The 22,168-nt window shown below is 37.8% G+C and overlaps 1 protein-coding gene across 1 annotated transcript in view; it reads left to right on the forward strand.

Moving 5' to 3' along the window:
- Positions 1 to 22,168, forward strand: part of AKAP10 (A-kinase anchoring protein 10) — a 79,732-nt gene that overhangs the window by 51,970 nt on the left and 5,594 nt on the right. The window contains exons 9-14 of the mRNA XM_058705303.1: positions 1,446 to 1,590; positions 3,414 to 3,587; positions 8,309 to 8,418; positions 11,679 to 11,761; positions 15,861 to 15,913; positions 16,516 to 16,611. Of these exons, the coding sequence (XP_058561286.1) occupies positions 1,446 to 1,590; positions 3,414 to 3,587; positions 8,309 to 8,418; positions 11,679 to 11,761; positions 15,861 to 15,913; positions 16,516 to 16,611 (661 nt within the window). The remainder of the gene's footprint in view (positions 1 to 1,445; positions 1,591 to 3,413; positions 3,588 to 8,308; positions 8,419 to 11,678; positions 11,762 to 15,860; positions 15,914 to 16,515; positions 16,612 to 22,168) is intronic.

Below are 22,168 nucleotides of genomic sequence, written 5' to 3' on the forward strand. Positions count from 1 at the left end.
GTGTGAAAATCACCTGGGGGCTTGTTAAAAATAGGTTTCCAGTCCTCTCTGAGAGATTCTGATTCAGCATGTTTGAGGTATGACCCAGGAATCTTTATTTTTAGAAGATTCCCCCGATGATGCTGATGAATAGCCAGATTAGGGGTCTAGTCCGATTTTCCCATTTTGCAGATGATAAAATGAAGGCCCAGAGAGGTAGTGACTTTCTCAAAGTCACAGGGCGAGTTAGTGGCATAACTTAAGCTGGAATACAGTTCTTAATGTTTTCTCAGTGTTTATTTTAGTATAATGTATTTGTGGGAAATATTATATAAGTAATATTGTTACATGGACGTTGAAATAGCAGATGTTTACATTTAGAAATTTGGTCTGAGATGCTCCAAAATTCCAATCATGGAAGAGTATTTACCAGCTTACTCATTACAAGATGGGAGACTAACTTTCTGTTAAGAAAAGGCTGATAACAAAAAATATATATGTATATTTTTTTATGCTGGAACAGAAAAATGGTACTAGTAGTGAGATCCTGGCTGGAGGTCAGTAACCCCACAGAGCAGAGAGTCTGTTTTCCTACTGGATCCCATTGTCACATTGGGAGCCTTTTGTAAATGAGGGTTACCGTATGGCATCCCACTCGCACTGTCATTTTGTCAAGTTCATTGGGCCAAATTTGACTTTACCAATCCCTGTTTGTTTTTATGTCTTCTGTATATCATGTATGTAACATCACAGTCCTATCTAATCAGTCTTTATTTGTATCGTAGACAGGACTTAGAAGTCCCTAAGATGGTATTTTTCTTTTAATCCTCCTTTTTTTGGTATCCACTTTATAATCAGCTTACCAAGACACTAGTTTTGCATTATATCTTAAGAAGTTAGAAATCTTTGAGGTATCACTGATCAATTACTCCTTCTCCTTTCTGCACCCAATCATCAAGTCCTGTTATCCTATCCAAATACATCAAATCCACCTGCTTGCCCCTCACTGTTCTTTTATTTTGAATTCCTACTTGTACATTACTTGGGTCTCTTAGTTATGATGGCATGTTCTTATTGTGGCCTGTGCAGAGATTTTTTCTGCTCCCTTTCCAGGGGAAATAACTGTGTCTTACCCTCCTTTAAGTCGATTTCTCTCTCCCAAGTGCTGAACAGAGAATGGGTACCCATTCAATGTGTGTGATTGATTGATTTCTTTGTGTCAGTTGACCCTCAGAAAACTTAAACAAGGGCTAAGGATGACGGAAGGAGATAATACAAAGGTAGCAAGTTGACTTTAGGGCCGTGGGAATCAAGGTTGCAGCCCAGCTGTCAGCCAGTTCTAGAGTCCTAGGTCTGCGGGCTGAATCGAGTAGCCTCATAGAAGATTCTCTAGTGTAGGTACCAAAAGTTGCTTCTACTGGCTGTGGAATTTGGTTTTACTTTCTTTGGCTGTCTTTGTACCATAGGTACTTCTCCCTCCAAGCCACACATCCTCTTGGATTTGATGATGTTGTGCGATTAGAAATCGAATCCAATATCTGCAGGGAAGGTGGGCCACTCCCTAACTGTTTCACAACTCCATTACGTCAGGCCTGGACGACCATGGAGAAGGTAACCAAGAACTTCAAAAATATTAAAACCGCAAGAAGTTTTTACTGGTGAAACCCAGAAAACATAACACGGGAAAAACCAAATGTAACAGAACAGTGGAAAATGGAAACAGTGGAGCATAGTGATTAAGAGCAGAGGCTTTGACTCTGACTTGGTATGTATTCATCTTAACCTTTATAGGCTGAGTGACCTCAGGCAGTTACTGAAATTCTTTAATGCCGTTTTCCTCACCTGTAAAATGGAGATAGTATGGATACTTAAAGTTATTTTAAGGATTAAAATGAGGTAAGATGGATGCAGTTACTATTAATGTTACACCTGACACATAGTAAGCATTAAAAAATGTCAATGGCTATTAACATAGCCTGTTGTTATCACATTTTCAAAAATGATTCGATGGCAATATTGGGTGAAGTTAGCCTAGGGGTGTTCCAGATATTTCATCAATATCTGTCAACAGGGCTAGAGTGCTAGTTTTGTGTATCATAACTTCTGGGGTATCACTGATAGCTTATTAATAATAAGGTGTTGGAATTTGTGAATGATTTATTCTTCTAATGAACGAGAGCAGATTTTGCCAGGAATTGCACAGAGCCCAGGATAAGCCCATGAGGTTCTGTTGCTTATGTATGTCATGTGTATCTAGGTGGGAAAGGGTTAAGTAAGCACTGTTAAATAATACTACACATAAAAACTGAATTTCAGGAACATGGAAGAGTTACATATAAAATTCAAATCATTAAAATCTAGTGCTAAACTGAGTAGAGTATCAGCTATGGCCCAGGGATAATTTTTTTTTAATTGAACTAAATGAAATTAAGGTTAAAATCTTTCTGATCTTAAAGGAAAAGTTCCAAATCTGCATCATGTGAAGAGTGCAAGCTTTCTGGGTAAAAAAGAAAATTAAAATACACAGAAAAACAGAACATAAAAATATTTCTTATAAAATGTATATATGTGAAAGAACTTACACTAATTTTAAGAATACTGTCAAGTAGATAAATGAGAAAAAGACCTAGATGGTTTGTTCATCAGTACTTTGAGAATTTCTATGCTAGGTATTGGTGTTTCAGGGGTAAACGAAGAAATGTGGTTTCTGCCCTCTTGGAGCTCTGTCTATAAAGAAGGCACAAGTTAAAAACATGTTAAGTGCCACCGTCATGGGCGAAGTGCTATGAAGGAAAAGTTGGTGATAGGAAATGCCAGTAATAAGCATGGGAGCTTATTCAGCATCATTAATAATTTTTAAATGCAAAGAAAAACATCCATCATTAGGCACTTATTTAATAACGATTTGGAAAAACACAATCCAGTGTTGGAAAGCCGGTCTCAAAACAGACACCTTGATTTTTGCCAATGATACAAATTAGCAACATCCTTCTGAAGAGTAAATTGGCCATATATATCAAAGCTAGAATGTTCATGCTGTTTAACTCAATAATCACACAGCTGGTAATTTATCTTAAGGAAATCAGTTCCAAAGTAAATTATCAATACATACACCTGGACTTTAATATTTATAGCAAACCAGAAAAATGTAGTGTCAGGTTATATTCACTCCCTGCATGTTTTCTGGTCACTAAGAAGTCTAAATATCAAGTCTATGTAATAGTTTTATGGCAGGTGTTTTTTAGGGAAAAAAGCCTACAAATTGTACTCTTAATTGTAGTCACAATGTAAACTGTGTATGAAGGGATAATACTTGGTAGTGTGACAAAATCATTTGTACCACCTGGTAGAACTGCGGGTAAAATTTTGTTTGCAAATAAAATTTTAGTCGTATTTGGTTTCAACTTTAAAATAATGCTTGTCCTCTTTTTCAGGTCTTTTTGCCTGGCTTTTTATCCAGCAATCTTTATTATAAATATTTGAATGATCTCATCCATTCGGTTCGAGGAGATGAATTTCTGGGAGGGAACGTTTCACTGGCCGCTCATGGCTCTGTCGGCCCTCCTGATGACTCTCACCCAGGCGGTTCCGATGGCTCAGCTTCTCAGGTATTGACCAGTTTGCCTCTGCCATGAGGAAGAAAAGCGTACGAATCCTTTCCTTCAAATACCAGTAACAGATTCTGTTTGTAAGTTTTAGTTGCAGAAGAAACGAAAGAGAAAATAAAATTAGCCTACTTACTGTATGTTCTAATCAGAGTATCCGTGGTGAGTACCAGTATATTATATCGTAAGGTATTGTCCTCTTTCATTCAGGCCATTATTCTGCTTGACACTCCAGCTGGTGCTCTCCGTAATCAAATAATATGCATTTAGAGCCTCTGAAGAGCTATTTAGTGTAATTACTTGGGAAATTTTAGTAACTACACTGGGGATGCTTTTCTTATAGAATAATTGAGTGAATGCCTAGATTTGTTAATACTGTATTTCACTGAAGAGCTTTTGATTTTATTTTAAGTTCTAGTGCCATTGCACATTTCCTCAACCTTTTTTTTTTTTTTTTTTTTTTTTTTTTTGGAGTACTTTCATGTATCAGACTTCTCGGATTCTCTCCAAAATCACATTAAATGGGTTGTCCCCAAGAGAAGAGATCTAGGGAAGTGCTAAAAAGTTAACTGATTTTTTTCAAGTCACACAGTAAGTGAAGAGCCAAAACATATTCCCTGTCTAGTGTTCTTTGCCGTAATGTAGCATAATTGTTTTCTCATTACACTGTTGACACATAAATAAATAACACTTCAGATTTTTTGACACAGGGCCCTGGATAATTTTCTTAATTTGTAAGAATACTATTTATTACCATTAACAAAGCTCTCCCCAGTACCTTTTCCTCCTGTTTAGGTTACCTGCTGAATGTGGTTGCCATTTTGTTTTTTGATACAGGCTAGAGGGTTTTGTTTTTATTTAGGCACTTACAGGGTCTAAGTGCTGACCATAAAATATAGTTTTACATTGTTGGTTGAAGTATAATATATGTACAGAAAACTCCTATAACTATATAGCTTAAAGAATTTTCATAAACAGACCTAACGCATGTATCCCAGTATCCAAATCAAGAAACATAACATTACCAGTATGTCATAAACTCTCTTGTGCCCCCCTCTAGTCACTATCCTCCCTGCCAGGTAGCTACTATCCTGATTTTGATGGTGTGGGTTCGTGTTACCTGTTCAGTTATATAATTGAAATCATTCCTTATATATTCTTTCTTTCTTTTCCTTTATTTCTTTCATACAGCTTTATTGAAATGGAATTCACAAATCATACAGTTCATTCATTTATGTTACATAATACAGTGGTGTTTAGTATATTCATAGAGTTGCTTAACTGTCACCACAGCCAATTTAAAAGTTTTTCACCTAAGAAAAAAACCGTGTGTCCTTTACTACCCTCCAAATCCTCCACTCCTCCAGCCCTAGGCTACTCCTAATTTACTTTCTATCTCTGTAGATTTGCCTGTTCTGGTCATTGGAGCCATACGATATGTGGTCTTTTGTGACTGGCTTCCTTCACTTAGCATGATGTTTTCAAGGTTCATCCATGTTTAGGGTGTATCAGAACTAGTCCTCTTTTATGAACAAATAACATCCCCTTTTACACACATACCACATTTTGTTTATCCATCAGTTGATGGACATTGGGGTTGTTTCTCTCTTTTGGCTGTTAGGAATAATGCTGTTGTACAAGTTTTTGTGTGGATATGGGTTTTCATTTCTCTTGTGTATATACCTAGAAGTAGAATTGTTAGATCAAATAATCGCTCTATTTAACTGTCTTAATTACCATTGCTTGGGTAACAAGTTTTAAAATCAGGAACTGAGAGTCTTCCAAGTTAGTTCTTCTTTTTCAAGATTGTTTTGACTTCTCGAGGTCCCTTGAGTTTTCAAATGCATTTAAGGATCAGTTTGTCAACTTCTATGAAGAAGCCAGCCGGGACTCTGATAGAGACTGTATTGACTCCATAGATCAATTTGGGACATATTGCCGTCTTAACAATACTTAATATTGTAATCCATGTACACAGGATGCCTTTCATTTCTTCACATCTTTTATAATTTCTTCCAGTAACATTTTGTAGTTTTCAAGTATCCATGTGGTATTTCTTGTTTATTCTAAATATTGTATTCTTTTTGATACTATTATAAATGGAATTTTTTTCTCATTCACATTTTCATTGTAAGTGTATAGAAGTATAATTTTTTTAATCGAGATAAAATTCACTTGACATAAAGTTAACTATCATAAGGTGTATAATTCAGTGACATTTAGTATATTCACCGTGTTGTACAACCATTACTACTGTCTGGTTCCAGACTTTTCATCACCCCAAATGGAAACCTAGCTAATGAAACATAAAGCTGTCACTTCCCATGCCCACCTGTGTTTTCTTCTAAGAGTTTAGGCCTTGGATCCATTTTGAGTTAGGTTTGCATGTTGTGTGAGGTAAGGTCCAACTTTATTTTTTTGTATGTAGGTATCTGGTCCCAGGACCATTTATTGAGAAAACTATTCTTTTACTATTGAAGGATCTTGGCATCTTTGTCAAAAATCATTTGACCTTAGGGGCGCCTGGGTGGCTCAGTTGGTTGAGTGTCTGACTCTTGGTTTCGGCTCAGGTTATGATCTCACAGTTCATGGGTTCGAACCCAGCATCGCTCTGTCAGTGCAGAGCCTGCTTGGGATTCTCTGTCTCCCTCTCTCTCTTTGCTACTCCCCCACTCAATCGCTCGCTCGCTCTCTCTCTCTCTCTCTCTCTCTCTCTCTCAAAATAAATAAACTTAAATTTATTTATTTATTTTTTAAATCATTTGACCTTAGATACATGGGTTTTATTTCTGGACTCTCAGTTCTACTTCATTGATCTACATGTCTTTTCTTACGCCAATACTAATATTGTTTTAATGATTACAGCTTAGTAAGTTTCGAAATCAGAAGCTGTGAGTCCTCCAACTCACATTCCATTCATAAGATTATTTTGGCTATTCTGGGTCCCTTGCGATTCCATATGAATTTTAGGATCAGGTTTACATTGAATCTGTAGATTGCTTTGGGATGTATTGCCATTTAAGTCTTCCAGTCCATGCACATGGGACGTCATCCCATTTATTTAAGCCTTTAATTTCTTTCATTGATGTTTTGTAGTTTTCAGTGTACAAGTCTTAATACCTCCTTGAGTTATTTTATTCCTGAATATTTTGTTCTTTTTGATGCTATTATAAATAGTTACTTTCTCCATTTCTTTTTCTTCACTGGTAATGCATAGAAATATAACTTTTTTGTGCGTTGATCTTGTACCTCAACTTTACTGAATTCATTTGTTAACTCTAACAGTTTTCTTGTGGATTCTTTAGGATTTTTTTTTTTATATAAGATCATGTCACCTGCTAGTAGAAATAGTTTTCTCTCTTCCTATCCTCTTTGAATGCCTTTTATTTGCTTATCTTGCCTGATTGCTCTAGCTAAAACTTCCAGTACAGTGCTGAACAGAAGTGGTGAAAGTTGGCATCCTTGTCTTATTCCTGACCTCATGAGGAAAGCTTTCAGTTTTTTAATCTTTTAATATGTTGTTAGGTATGGATTTTTCATAAATGCTTTTTATTAAGTTGAGGAAATTTCCCAGTATTCCTAATTGTTGAATTTTTTTTTTTTTTTTTTATCATGAAAGGTATTGGATTCTGTCAAATGTTCTCTCTGTATCAATGGAAGTGGTCATGTGGGTTTTGGTTCTTACTCTGTTGATAAGGTGTACTACATTAATTGATTATCAGACGTTAAACCAACCTTGCATACCTGGGATAACTCACTTGGTGGTGGTATGTAATTATTTTTATAAGTTTGCTAGTATTTTGTTAGGGTTTTGCATCAATTCTTACACTGATCTGTAGTTTTCTTTTCTTGTGATGTCCAGTTTTGGTAACTGAGTTAACAGTAGCCTCAAGGAAGTATTCTGTCTTCTTTATTTGGGCACCTCTTTCTTTTTTACTTATTTACCCCTTCTTAGCACATAAAGAGAACCCCATGTACTGTGGAGTGTGTTCTGTAAGCATCTGTTCCTATACCTTAACCATGGATGTTAACCTATACGTGAGTCATGGGTATTAACCTGTACCTTAGTCACAGATTTTAAACATGTTCCTGCCTTCCGTTACTTTAAACAGTGCTACAGTGAATAATAATCTTGCATATTAGTCATTTTGTTGAGCTGAGTCTGTCTGTAATTGAATTTTTAGAAGTGGAATAACTGAGAAAACACATGGCTCTGGTATTTTATAGAAATAACAATTCTGACTTGCTTTTTCGTGGGATGAGGAGTGGGAGATAACATGCTGGAGGAGAACTTACTACACTCTTCTAGCTGGTCATTTTAGAAAGTTTTCTTCAGCTTCTCTTGGCCTCACTGAAGATCAAAAGTATGCGTGTTTATTTTGTAAAAGTTAGCTAAGCTATATATACCTGGATGGATGGGTGTCTTGCACCCTTGGGAACACAATGCCTGTAAAGACAGCACATTTGTTAGATCACCAGGAAAACAAACAGATTTGGCATTAAAAGCTTGGGTCGTACACTTTAATATTGTGCTTCCTCCTGCAGTTATATTTCGAGGTTACATTTCAGAATCATTACTGTTTCGCATCTCAGTCATGATGGGGTTGAGTGAAAATTATGTGTATTTCAATTACTGAAGATTTTGTACAAATCTTTCCTATCTCAAACCCAGGATTGTTTGATTCCCAAATAATATACTGCTGATTTTACAATTTCTGTTGTAGTCCAGTATGAAAAAAGCCAGTGTTAAAATTCTGAAAAATTTTGATGAAGCGATCATTGTGGATGCTGCCAGTTTGGATCCAGAATCTTTGTATCAGCGGACATATGCAGGGTAAGCTTGACTGAGTGTCTAAATGTTTACAAGTTTATGGAATTTTGTCTCTTTTATTTTTCAATTTAAAATTTAAAAATTTGGGGGGTACCAGGTGGCTCGGTTAAACGTCTGACATGGGCTCAGGTCATGATCTCGCAGTTCATGAGTTCAAGCCCCACATCAGGTTTTGTGCTGACAGCTCAGAGCCTGGGGCCTGCTTCGGATTCTGTGTCTCCCTCTCTCTCTGCCCCTCCCCTACTCATGTTCTATCTCTCTTTGTCTCAAAAATAAATAAACATTAAAAACAATTAAGATTTAAAAATTGTTTCTCATCTATTATATAGCCAGCACTTACTTATATAGAGTATGCAGTACACCATGGTTAAGAGTGAAGGCTCAGGAGTGACTTCCTGGGTTTTTATTTTGGCTCAGCCACTTATTGGAAAACTACTTAACCTCTTGGTGTCTCAGTTTTTTCATTTCTAAATTGAGAAAAATATTATTGCTTCATTGGGTTGTTCGGGGGATTAAATGAGGTAATACACAAAAAGCATTTAAAACCTTGCCTAATATCTAGTAAACACTCCATAAATGTCATTACCGTCATCATTCCACCATGCTATACAAGGTTGATGAGTATCATGTTTATCTGACAGGTTTTAGGCTGTATCTCTTCCATGTTTCATTTGGTTCGTATGTTAGCTATTTCAAAGTCTGTCTTAAAAGCAAAAGTAAAGTACAGTGACTAATACTGTGTAACTAATACTTGAAAATGGAATAAAATTATTTCTTTGTATTTAATTAAGAATTGGATGTTTAATTTATCCTGTAACAAAAAGACATCAATTCCTAGCATATACCATTTGCTGACCTTTACCACAGATCAGATCACAAAAACACTTCCTCCTCTCTAAAGATGGCTTGATTAACATATAAACCTGTGTAAAGTCTTGATTACCCTACTCAGACCCAACCCCAGTCCCGGCAATGCCATAAAAAGGGATTTCAACATGTTTAATTGAGTTTATCAGAAAGTAACAGTGATATTTGGGAGACCAGGGAGTCGTGGGATGTACTTTGAAGTAAATTAAAGCTGTGGGACCATATTGTCTTCAGAAAGCATGCTTTAGCTGCATCAATATGGTGATCTTTATCTCTTCTTTTAGGAAATGGTGGACAATAAACCTAAATGATTTAATTCCCAAAGATTATATTCTTAAGGAATCGTTGTTAGTTCATTTACTTAAAACCTGACTTAAAGCAGTCTGTCAATTGCAAGATGTTTTACTTCTGTAATTTTTTTGCTGTGTGTGTAAAATAAATATATTTTAACAGATAATATATAAAATGGGTCAGAAATAGAGAAATAATGACTTTTCTTCATCTTTAAAAAAATTTTTTTTAGTTTTTAAAAATATTTATTTTTGAGAGAGAGACACACGCACACAGAGGATGAATGGGGGAGGGACAGAGAGAGAGGGAGACACAGAATCCAAAGCAGGCCCCAGGCTCTGCACAGAGCCCAACACAGGACTCGAACTCACGAACCATGAGATCATGACCTGAGCTGAAGTTGGACGCTTAACTGACTGAGCCACCCAGGCGCCCCCCAACTTTTCTTCATCTTTAAAGATAGTTTTCAGTGTTGGTTTTTAGTCTTATGGTTTTGGCATCTTCCTGAAATGTTTCTCAAGGCAGACATATTTCTGCCTGTTGGTGTATTGCAAGCACATGTGAAATGACAACTTACTGGGAAGGATAACCCTAAAATAAGACCCACCGTGGCCCAAGTGAAATAATACATGGGCGTCACAGTTTCTTTTTCTTCTTTTAATTACAAATACATTAATCTCCTATAAAAATTAAATGTGTAGATAAGGCTGATGTCCCCTTTGATCCCACACCAGAGCTTATTCTCTCCCCTTCCTACTCAGGATAATCACTGTGACATCATAGTATGTATTTTTGCTTGCTTATTTTTATGTAATCGATATTACACTCTATTTGGTACCTTGTGCTTTCAGTCCAGTAAGTTTTGGAGACTTTTCTATAGTAGTATATACAGATTTGCCTCATTTTAACTATTTGTAGTGTTCCATATAAAATGTTAATTATAGCTCATAACTGTGGCCACTGTTTGGCCCTTTGGGTATTGATGAATATTCAAGTTGTTTGCAATTTTTCACTGTTACGCACAGAATGGCAAAAGAATTACTTTTATATACTTCCTTGTACCAAGAGGCAGATTTTAAATTTTAATAGATCTTAACCAGTTTACCTTTATTTTCTTTATTTTTTTGAGAGAGAGAGGGCGCGAGTGAGCAAGGGGCACACACAGAGAGAGAGAGAGAGAGAGTCCCTCAGAGAGAAGGAGAGAGAGAGAGAAGCATTGCTCACCCAAAATGGGGCTCGAGCTCACAAACCATGGGGTCATGACCTGAGCTGAAGTCAGATGCTTGATGACTGAGCCACCCAGGCGCCCGTTAACCAGCTTCCCTTTAAGAGTAGCTATATGTTTTGCATTCTTACCCCCCCCCCCCCCCCCCGTTAAGGAAGATACTCGTTTCCCCCGTATCTTTATTGACACTAAATAACATCAGATGTTTGATTTTTTACCAATCTGGATTGTTGCCCCTGAGATTAAGTTGCTTTTGGCATGTTTGTTGGTCGTTCAGGTTTCTCTTCTGTGAAGTGACTATTCGTCTCCTTTTTACATTTTTCTGTCTTTCTTAGTTACTTGTTGGAATTCTTTATGTTTTTGAATATTCATTATTGATTAGTAATCTGTTAAATAAGGTCTTTCACTGTGTTCTTTGCCTTTCAAGTTTGCTTGATATTACTGTAGCTTTATAGCATATATAATGACTATATGTAATATATAATGACTCTGGCTCTGTAATACACATTTTGATCTAAGACAGGTTCCTACCTTTTTATCTCCTTTACAAAATTATCTTGGATATTCTTATGCCTTTTGTCTTCCATATGAATTTTAGAATTGTGAGCTACCAGTTAACCCATCATGTTTCATAAACCTTTCTGGGATTTTGAATGGAATTACATTGAATTAAAGATTATTTTGCTTTCTTTAGGGGACAGTTCTATTTAAAATAAGCCTTGCTTAAAAAAAATAAAATAAAATAAGCCTTGCTTTGAATAACATGACACAGTATTTTTAGCTTCCTACATTTAAATGAGATGCTTAAGAGTGGAATTTTTCTTTCCTTAATTTGGTATTGATCATTAGAAATCATGTTTTTCTTTTTGTACTTATTTAGGAAGATGACATTTGGAAGAGTAAGTGACTTGGGGCAATTCATCCGAGAATCTGAGCCTGAACCTGATGTGAAGAAATCAAAAGGTTTGTGGTGTTTTCATACTCCCTGTTAATTAAGCCTTTGCTCACATTAGTCAGTGACTGTAAGTGAAGGATCATTTAAGATTTAAACAGTTTTGGGGCGCCTGGGTGGCTCAGTCGGTTAAGTGTCCGACTTCAGCTCAGGTCATGATCTCGCGGTCTGTGGGTTCGAGCCCCGCGTCAGGCTCTGTGCTGACAACTCAGAGCCTGGAGCCTGCTTCGATTCTGTGTCTCCCTCTCTCTCTGACCCTCCCCCATTCATGCTCTGTCTCTCTCTGTCTCAAAAATAAACATTAAAAAAAAATTAAAAAAAAAAAAAAAGATTTAAACAGTTTATTTTATGAAATAATTGCCTTCTCTCTCACCTTGTGTTTGTAGTCACAGCTGAGCACAAGGGCTTTGTGTAATCACATCTCTGTACAGTCTCTGAATGAAAGGTATTGAATTTGCTTTACCATTCCAGAAAGCACATCTGCATGAAAAAATATTTTTCACTTTTTTATTTAAAATAGTGAATACCCAGGGCACCTGGGTGGCTTAGTCAGTCTGACTTTGGCTCAGGTCATGATCTCATGGTTCTTGGGTTCAGGCCCTACATTGGGCTCTGTGCTGACAGTGTGGAGTCTGGGATTCCCTCTCTCTCTCTCTCTCTCTCTCTCTCTCTCTCTCTCTGCTCATCCCCAACTCGCTCACACACTCTCTCTCAAAATAAATAAACTTAAAAAACAAAAATGGTGAATACCCAGTCCAGGTTGGATTTGAGGTTTATCTCAAGACCCTTTAATTCATTAAATTTCCTCTAATTTGCTGAAATTTCAAATACATGATATATATGTGAAAAGTATGAAGAGGTTGAAATTCAAGTCCTTCATTTAAAATCACCTGGAGAGTGCTCATTTAGTTGCAAGAGTTAAACACAAATCTTTTTTGACAAGTACATTATTTGTGACTGATTTCAGCTTCCAAACAATTGGTTTACAAGGAAGATTTTAAAAACCAATGTGGATCCATTCACTTGGGATCTAGAAATTTTTCAGTGTGATTGGATTGACAGTATTGTCTTGAGTAAAAGACACTAATTTGTAAGAAGAAAGTGTTCCAGGGGCACCTGGATGTCTCGGTTGAGTGTCTGACTCTTGGTCTCGGCTCAGATCGTGTCCTCACAGTTCATGAGTTTGAGCCCCACATCGAGCTCTGCGCTGGTACTGTGGAGCCTGCTTGGGATTCTCTCTCTTTCTCTCTCCCTCTCTCTCTCCCTCTCTCTCTCCCTCTCCCTCTCTCTCTCTCCCTCTCTCTCTCCCTCTCTCTCTCCCTCTCCCTCTCCCTCTCTCTCTCCCTCTCCCTCTCCCTCTCCCTCTCCCTCTCCCTCTCCCTCTCCCTCCCTCCCTCTCCCTCCCTCTCCCTCTCTCTCCCTCTCCCTCTCTCTCTCTCTCCCTCTCCCTCTCTCTGTCTCTCCCTCTCCTTCTCCCTCTCTCTCTCTCCCTCCCTCTCTCTCTCCCTCTCCCTCTCCCTCTCCCTCTCTCTCTCTCCCTCTCTCTCTCTCTCCCTCCCTCTCTCTCTCTCTCCCTCTCCCTCTCCCTCTCTCTCTCTCCCTCTCCCTCTCTCTCTCTCCCTCTCCCTCTCTTTCTCCCTCTCTCTCTCTCTCTCCTCTCCCCCTCCCCCTCCCTCTTTCTCTTTGCCCCTCCCACGTTCTCTCTCTCTCTCAAAATAAACTTTAAAAAAAGAAGAAGAAAATGTCCCATTTTGAGAAATGTGTTTAAAATTAAGAGCTATTATTAATCTTCCTATTGAATTTAATAGGATTGCATTCCATTGATTGATTGATTGATTGATTGATTTTTAAGTAAACTCTACCCCCAACATAGAGCTCAAACTCCTAACCCCAAGATCGAGAGTCACATGCTCCAGCAACTGAGCCCAGCCAGGTGCCTGTATTATATTTATTTTTTAATTCAAATACTACTTGAGTAAGGAATGATCTTGGTGTTGGTGAGCAATCTACTTTTGGGTCAGATATACATTGACAGAGTAAGCAAAAAATGCAACAGTTGTTGAAATCATTTAGACCCAAAAAGGGCCTGTTAACCTATTTTACCCTATCAGTTTATTTAAATAATTGATTTTATTTCCTAATTTGCCAGAGAAGCCTGAGGTACACAGTTGGGAAAAGTACAAAGATGGAAAGAAGTCTGCACAGTTCATTCAGTAAATAATTTCGTAGTGCCTCTGTGCACTCTTATTCACGGGGCAGGTTAGAACATACAGATCCTGCCATTAAGAAACTTAGAGTCTAATAGTGTATTTTATTGGTAAAAAATGAGTACAAAGAAGAAGTGACTGGTAGCTTTGGAGTAGAGGAAATATTAGACAGCCTCTGTGGGGTATTGGCCAGCAAGGGCTCTACACTGTCCTCAGGTAGCAAGAAATCAAGACTCTTGATTTTGGCTCAGATCACGATCTCACAGTTCAGGAGATCAAGCCCTGCATCAGGCTCAGGACTGACAGTGCAGAGCCTGTTTGTGATTCTCTCTCTCTCTCTCTCTCTGCCCCTTCCCTGCTTGCACACTCTCCCTCTCTCTCTCTCAAAATAAATGAATAAACTTTAAAAAAAAAAAAGAGTAGGTAGAGAACAGACAAGTTCAATTTGGAACATGTTAATTGTGAGATACCGTAGGACAATTTCTAAGTCCATGAATTTTAATGCCCAAGGTCAAGTTTTTTAATTATTTGCATTTTGAAGGAAGTTAAGGCCACAGGAGGGGATGAGATGCCCCAGAGAAAATCTGTCAAAGGAGAAAAGAAGGCTGGAAATGGGGTCCTGGAGAAGTTCCGTGTTAAAAGGGGAGGGGAGGCACAGAAAGGAGCCAAACTTGTGTGCATTGAAAAGGAGAGAGGGTGTTAAACATGTAGGAGACTGTCACAGTGTGGCTCTTTGGGTTAGCCTGAAGAGAGAGCAGTGCATTGGGCAATTCAACAGCCATTTGAGACTTTAGGCCGAGTGTGTAATGTTGTGGCTTTATTGACTGGTTGGCCGTAAAGTTTAAGTAGACCAGTCTTCAGACTTTTAGCTAATGCTAAAAATTATCAAGGGAAAGGATGCAGGTTTTGCACTTTTCATGAATGCTATATATAGTTCTAATCCAGTCATTGACTTAATCAGTACCTTGCCTAAGAAATAATCTACCAACTGCTTGATTTAAGGCCGAGTTGGAAAGGAGCTTATTTGTGTTAATGAAAGGATAAGCTATGTATTTCATTAATGGAAAAAGTGGCTAGTCTATGTCTTGGTGATTCCCCAGCACCCGAGTACCTACCTATACGAAGATAGGCTTGTGTGTATCTCCTAGGGGGTTGAGGTGTGCTGTGGCCTGGACAGAGCATGGCCATTTAAAACTCTGCTGTTAATCAGCCAATTTATACAGACCAGAGATTGAGCATGTGGCAGTGTAGTTTTTACTGGAAGCCCTTTTGTATAGGAGCTGGTCTAAAAAATGTGGATATATAACAAGTAGATTGATACCTCCTGACGTACCGCTAGACTCTTATCTAAGACCAAATCCTAGTCATGGTTTTCTTTTGTTCACTTAATATTAGCTGAAAATCTAACACTAGAGAATAGTTTCTTTTTTTTCTTTTAATGTTTTTATTTTAGTTTTGAGAGAGAGACAGATCATGAGCAGGGAAGGGGCAGGGAGAGACACAGAATTCTGGGACACAGAATCTGAAACAGGCTTCAGGCTCTGAGCTCTCAGCACAGAGCCCGACCTGGGGCTTGAATTCGTGAACCATGAGATCATGACCTGGGCCAAAGTTGGACGCCCGACCGACTGAGCCACCCAGGCGCCCCGATAATACTTTTATCAAGTGACGAGAATAGAAGAAAAGTCCAAAACTCTGAAACAGATTTTCAGAAGTCTTTTGCAAGTTAAATACTTGTTAATGGAGATAATCAGTTTTGATTAACGGTAATATTCCTTAATGTTTTAGATGAGAGTGTACCAAAAAAAAATATCCATTTCTGGAAATAGCTTTTGAATAAGAGCACCTTTTTAATGTAAAATTGTGCATGAAATCTACATTCAATTTTGGTTTTGTTTACTAGGATCCATGTTCTCACAAGCTATGAAGAAATGGGTGCAAGGAAATACTGATGAGGTAAATTCTACTTTCAGTGTAAAGAAATTACTGTTTATAAGTGGCACTTTGTCTAAGTAAAGTTTCAGGTTTTCTCTTTCCTTAGTTCCCACGTTTAAGCAACATGGCACATCATTGCTCCCTTATCCAGGAGGTAACAAGAAAGGGGGGGCCCTTTTTAGTATCTAACAATTGCCTTGTGGGGTCAGTGCAGGATCTTTTAGTTCAGAGACTGTAGCCACTGAGAAATATCCATACCTCCAAGTTTCCATCAACCATCAGGCATCCATAGAAACAAAAAGCTCAAATGTTTCTTTCCTCACTTCTTCTGTTTGCAGAAGAGGAGGCTTGCTTTTTGACTTGTTAGTTAAGCACATTGAGAGATGTGAGTGGAAAAAGAAAAATGTTTTGATCATCTAACTTGAAAATAGTCATGATGTTGGGTACGCAGTAGCTCACCCTAGAAGACAGTGAACAAATAGCATGTTAATGTAGCATAGCCAGAGGGTGGCCCAGGTCCTATCATATACAGTTGTGTTTAGAGCACTGATAATGTAAGTCTTGACTTTTCTAATGAATAACCATTATCAACAGTTTGAAATGATTTGTTGTTGTTGTTTTAGGCCCAAGAAGAGCTAGCTTGGAAGATTGCTAAAATGATAGTCAGTGATGTTATGCAACAGGCACAATATGATCAGCCCTTAGAGAGGTCTACAAAGGTAAGAATGACCTGTGTTCTGATCTAGCTTGTATAAAAACTGGAAAGAATTAAATTCCAGATATTAAAAAAGGGCATAAGGGAGATTCTGCTTCTGCCTTTGAAGGATTAGCTGCTATGGAAACTGCCCTCTCATCATGGACAACTAGAAAACAAACTAAGTGAAACAGCTAGTTCCAGATATTGGACAAAAGGCAGTAGAGGTCTGTAATTCTTGAAATAAGGGTAACATGGAGGTGATCTGTAGCTCACTGCCCAGAAGCAGTTTCCAAAGTGCAGGGAGGGGAGACCTTAATTGAGTTCATAGTGTTGCTGAATTAAGGAGTTAGAAGTCAAAGTTTGGATAACCTAAATTGGCTAGAAGTCATAGAGAAGAATACCAGAAAAGGAGCTTCACAGAAAGAAAGCTCCAGAGTTTCTCTCTTTATGAGAGGTCCCTCGAAGGGCTTGGCCAAATACTGATCTATACATGTATTGGGTGAAAATGCCCATGACCATGGAAAAAATAACAGAAATTAATTCCTGAAACATGGGTTAGGAATAGGTCCCACCCCTACTAACCAAGGTCTTGTAATGGACAAGGCATTGGGTAGTTCCTCAGAAACATTATCCTTACTGCTGGAGCTCAATTAACCCTAGAGTATGGGGCACCTGGGTGGGCTCAGTTGTTTAAGCACTGACCCTTGATTTTAGGCTCTGGTCATGATCTCATGGTTTGTGGGTTCGAGCCTGCGTTGGGTTTTGTACTGACAACACGGAACCTGCTTGGGATTCTCTCTCTCCGCCTCTCTCTTTCTGCCCCTCTTTTGTGCGCACATGAAAGCTCTCTTTCTCTCTCAAAATAGATGAATAATCTTTAAAAAAAAAAACCAGAAAGCTCTAGAGTAAAGCCCCTTAACCAAACTGAAGAGCAACCTTTGAAAGGATCAAACTGCTCTGTAAATAACAACTGCATGACAGGACAAAGGCCAGCCTGCTTTATTTTTTTTATTTATTTTTTTTTTTTAACATTTTTTTTTTTTTTTTTTATTTTTGGGACAGAGAGAGACAGAGCATGAACGGGGGAGGGACAGAAAGAGAGGGAGACACAGAATCGGAAACAGGCTCCAGGCTCCGAGCCATCAGCCCAGAGCCTGACGCGGGGCTCGAACTCACGGACCGCGAGATCGTGACCTGGCTGAAGTCGGACGCTTAACCGACTGCGCCACCCAGGCGCCCCATGGCCAGCCTGCTTTAAAGGAACACAGTAAAATTCAGTACTCAACAGTAAAAGTAACAATGTCTGCCATCCACTGCATGACTAGGTATGCAAGGAAGCAGAAAAACTTGACCCACAATCAGAAGAAAAACATAATCTATAGAAACCATACCAAAAAAATTACTGGATACAAAAGAACTCAAGAAAAAGGGGAAAAGGAAAGAAAGAATCCATGGGACAAATAGAAGACAAAGAGCAAAATAGTAGGTTTAAGTGAAATCCTATTAGTGGTCATATCAAATGTAAATGGTCTAAATAGTTAAATCGAAAAAAATTAATAGTTAAATTGGAGATTGATTAGATAATGACAGATGCTAGCTGTAAGAAGCCTGCTTTAAATATAGAGACTTAAAGTAAAAAGTAACAGGATGGAAAAGATATATACCATGCAGACATTAATAAAAGTAATTTGGACTGCCCATATTACTACAAGTCAGAGTAAACTTCAAAACAAGGAATATTACCAGGCACAAAGGACATTTTACATGATAAAAAGGTCAGTTGATTAAGAAGACGTCAAGAATCCTAAATGTGGGGGCACCTGGGTGGCTTAGTCAGTTAGGTGTCTGACTTTGGCTGAGGTCACGATCTCACAGTTTGTGAGTTCGAGCCCTGCGTCGGGTCTGTGCTGACAGCTCGGAGCCTGGAGCCTGCCTTGGATTCTGTGTCTCCTCTCTCTGTACTCTCCCAACTTGTGCTCAGTCTGTGTCTCTCAAAAAATAAAAAACGTTAAAAAAAAAAAAAAAGAATCCTAAATGTTGCATCCAACAACAGAGCTTGAAAACACATAAAGCAAAAGCTGATAGAACTACAAGGAAAAATACACAGATCCATAATGACTCTTGGAGATTTCAATAGCCCTGTCTCAGTAATAGAACAGTGTTTAGAAGACTCGAATAACAGTGTCAACCAACTTGACCTAAGTGACTTGTAGAAAATAATGCATCTAGCAGCTCAGAATACACATTATTTTGGCCTACATATAGAACATTGACTGAGATATACCATATTCTGGGCCATAAAACAAGTTTCAGTACATTTTGAAAGATTGAAATCCTACAATCTGTTTTCTCCTCACAAAGGAATTAAACAAGAAGTCAGAGAAAGATATGTGGAAAATTCCCCAAATATTTGGGGATTAGATAACATACTTCTAAGTTACCTATTAGTCAAAGAAGAAATCAAAATAGAGGTTAAAAATATTTTGGACTGAATTAAAATGAAAATACAGCATAGTATTTGTGGGATACTGCTAACACAGTTCTTAAAAGGAAATTTATAGCATTAAATGTTTATATTAGACAAGAAAAAAGTCTCAGTCTTCTACCTGAAACTAAAAAAATGAGTAAATTAAACCCAAAGAAAGAAGGAAATAATAAATTAAAAAGTGATTATCAATTACATAGAATACAGGCAGATAATAGAGAAAAGTCAAAAGCTGGCTCTTTATTTATTTATTTATTTTTTAATGTTTATTTATTTTTGAGACAGAGAGAGACAGAGCATGAACAGGGGAGGGTCAGAGAGAGAGGGAGACACAGAATCCGAAGCAGGCTCCAGGCTCTGAGCTGTCAGCACAGAGCCCGACGTGGGGCTCGAACTCACGGACCGTGAGATCATGACCTGAGCCGAAGTCAGACGCATAACTGACTGAGCCACTCAGGCGCCCCTAAAAGCTGGCTCTTTAAAAAGATCGATTAAATTGATAAACCTTTAGCCAGACTAATTGAGGGGGGAAAAAAAGATTAGACATGAATCACCAATACAAAGATTGAAAGGGGACATCGCTACAGATCCTAAAGTTATTAAAATGATATTAGTGAACTATTATGAACAACTTTATGCTAATAAGTTCAACAGCTTGAATGAGATGGAGAAATTCCTTGAAATATATAAATTACCAAAACTCAATAAGAAATGGTAACCTGAATAATGCTGTATCTATTAAATTGAATTTGAGGAGTTAAATATATTTATATTTATGATATTATCATATTGATACATTATATATATGTACATATATATAAAATATGAGGAACTCAGCAGACAAAAAAATTTTTTTCAAATTAAAAAATGGGCAAAGGACCTGGAAAGACATTTTTCTAAAGAAGACATACAGACAGCCAAAAGATACATGAAAAGGTGCTTAATATCACTAATCATCAGGGAAGCGCAAATCATAACCACAATAAGATATCACCTCACACCTGTTAGAATGACCGTTAGCAAAAAGACAAGCAGTAACAAGTGTTAACGAGGATGTAGGAGAAAGGAATCCTTGTGCACTATTGGTGGAAACGTAAATTGGTACAGCCATTATGGGAAACAGTATGTAGGTCCCTCAAAGAACTAAAATTAGAACTATCGTATAGATCTAGCAATACCACTTCTGAGTATATATTTGAAGAAAATGAAATTACTACCTCGAAAAGATATCTGCACCCCATGTTCATTGCATATTTAGAATCCTATGCAAGAATCCTAAATGTGTTACATGGAAGTAACCTAAGTGTTCATTTATGGTTGAATGGATCAAAAGAATGAAATCCTGCCAGGGTGCTTGGGTGGCTCAGTCGGTTAAGTGTCTGACTTCGGCTCAGGTCATGATCTTGTGGTTTGTGAGTTCAAGCCCTGCTTCAGGCTCTGTGCTGACAGCTCGGAGCCTGGAGCCTGCTTCGGATTCTGTGTCTTCCTCTCTCTCTGCCTCTCCCCTGCTCGTGCTCTGTCACTTTCTGTCTCAAAAATAAATAAAACATTTTTTGAAAAATTAAAAAAAAAAAAAAAGAATGAAATCCTTCCGTTTGTGACGATATGGAGGGACCTTGAGGACATTTTACTAAGTGAAATAAGTCAGACCTATAGAAAGACAAATATTGTGTGATTTCACTTATATGTGGAATCTGAAAAAGTCAAACTCCTTGAAACAGCAAAAATGGTAGTTGCCAGGGACTTGGGCTGGAGGGGGTAGGGGAAATGAGGAGATGTTGGTCAGAGGGTACAAACTTCAAGTTACAAGAGCGATTCGTTCTGGAGAGCTAATGTACAACATGGTGACTATAGTTAACAATAATTGTATGATTTTCTTGAAAGTTGCTAATAGAGTAGTTCTTAAGTATTCTTACTATTTTTTTAAAGCTATTTATATGAGGTGATAGATGTAGTAAGCACTATATATATCAAATTATCATGTTATATACTTTAAACTTAAACAGTATTATGTCCATCATAGCAATAAAATTGGAGGGTAGAGGAGAGAAATTGAATTTCCTTCCCACAAAGAAAACCCCAAGCCCAGAAAATAAAACAGAAATAATACTGATTCTAGACAAAGTTCCAGAAAATTGAAGAAGAGGTAATATTTCCCAACATAGTCTATGAGGCTAGCATGACCTTGACACTAGACAAAGACATTACAAGGAAAAAAAACTACAGGCTAGTATCTCTCATGAGCATACATGCAAAATCCTTGACAAAAATATAAGGAAACCAATCATCAATATATAAAAAGAGTAGAACACCATGACACGTGGAGTTATCCCAGGAAAGCAGGTTTGCTCTGATATTTGAAAACCAGTTGCTGTTACTCATCATAAAAAGAAAAGCATATGATCATTTTAATAGATGCAGAAAAAGAATTTGACAGAATTCAGCCATTGATGACAAAACTCTCAGAAAACTAGGAACAGAACAGAATGCCCTAAACCTGGTAAAACTGACAGTTAACATCATTTTTAATGGGGAAAGACTCCATGATTCTAGGAAAAAGGCAAGGACACTTGCACTGGAAGTCCTAGCCAACGCAAAAAGGCAAAGAAGAAAAGACCTATAGATTGTAAAGGAAGGAGTAAAACTGGTTTTCTTTGCAGAAGACCTCATCACTTACATAGAAATTCTTAAGGCTACTTTATCCAGTATGGTCGTGACTAGCCATGTGTGCACAATACAGAACATTTCCATTATCACAGAAAGGACTGTTGGATAGTAGTGTCTGAAGGAATCTACAAAAAAGCTATTAGAACTAAGGTTAGCAGTGTTAAAGGATATAAGGTTAATATACAAAAATGAAGTACATTTCTTTTTTTTCTTTTTTTTTTTTTTTAATTTTTTTTTTTTTTCAACGTTTTTTATTTACTTTTGGGACAGAGAGAGACAGAGCATGAACGGGGGAGGGGCAGAGAGAGAGGGAGACACAGAATCGGAAACAGGCTCCAGGCTCCGAGCCGTCAGCCCAGAGCCTGACGCGGGGCTCGAACTCACAGACCGCGAGATCGTGACCTGGCTGAAGTCGGACACTTAACCG

This window comes from Neofelis nebulosa, chromosome 16 (assembly GCF_028018385.1).
Source record: "Neofelis nebulosa isolate mNeoNeb1 chromosome 16, mNeoNeb1.pri, whole genome shotgun sequence".
NCBI lineage: Eukaryota > Metazoa > Chordata > Mammalia > Carnivora > Felidae > Neofelis > Neofelis nebulosa.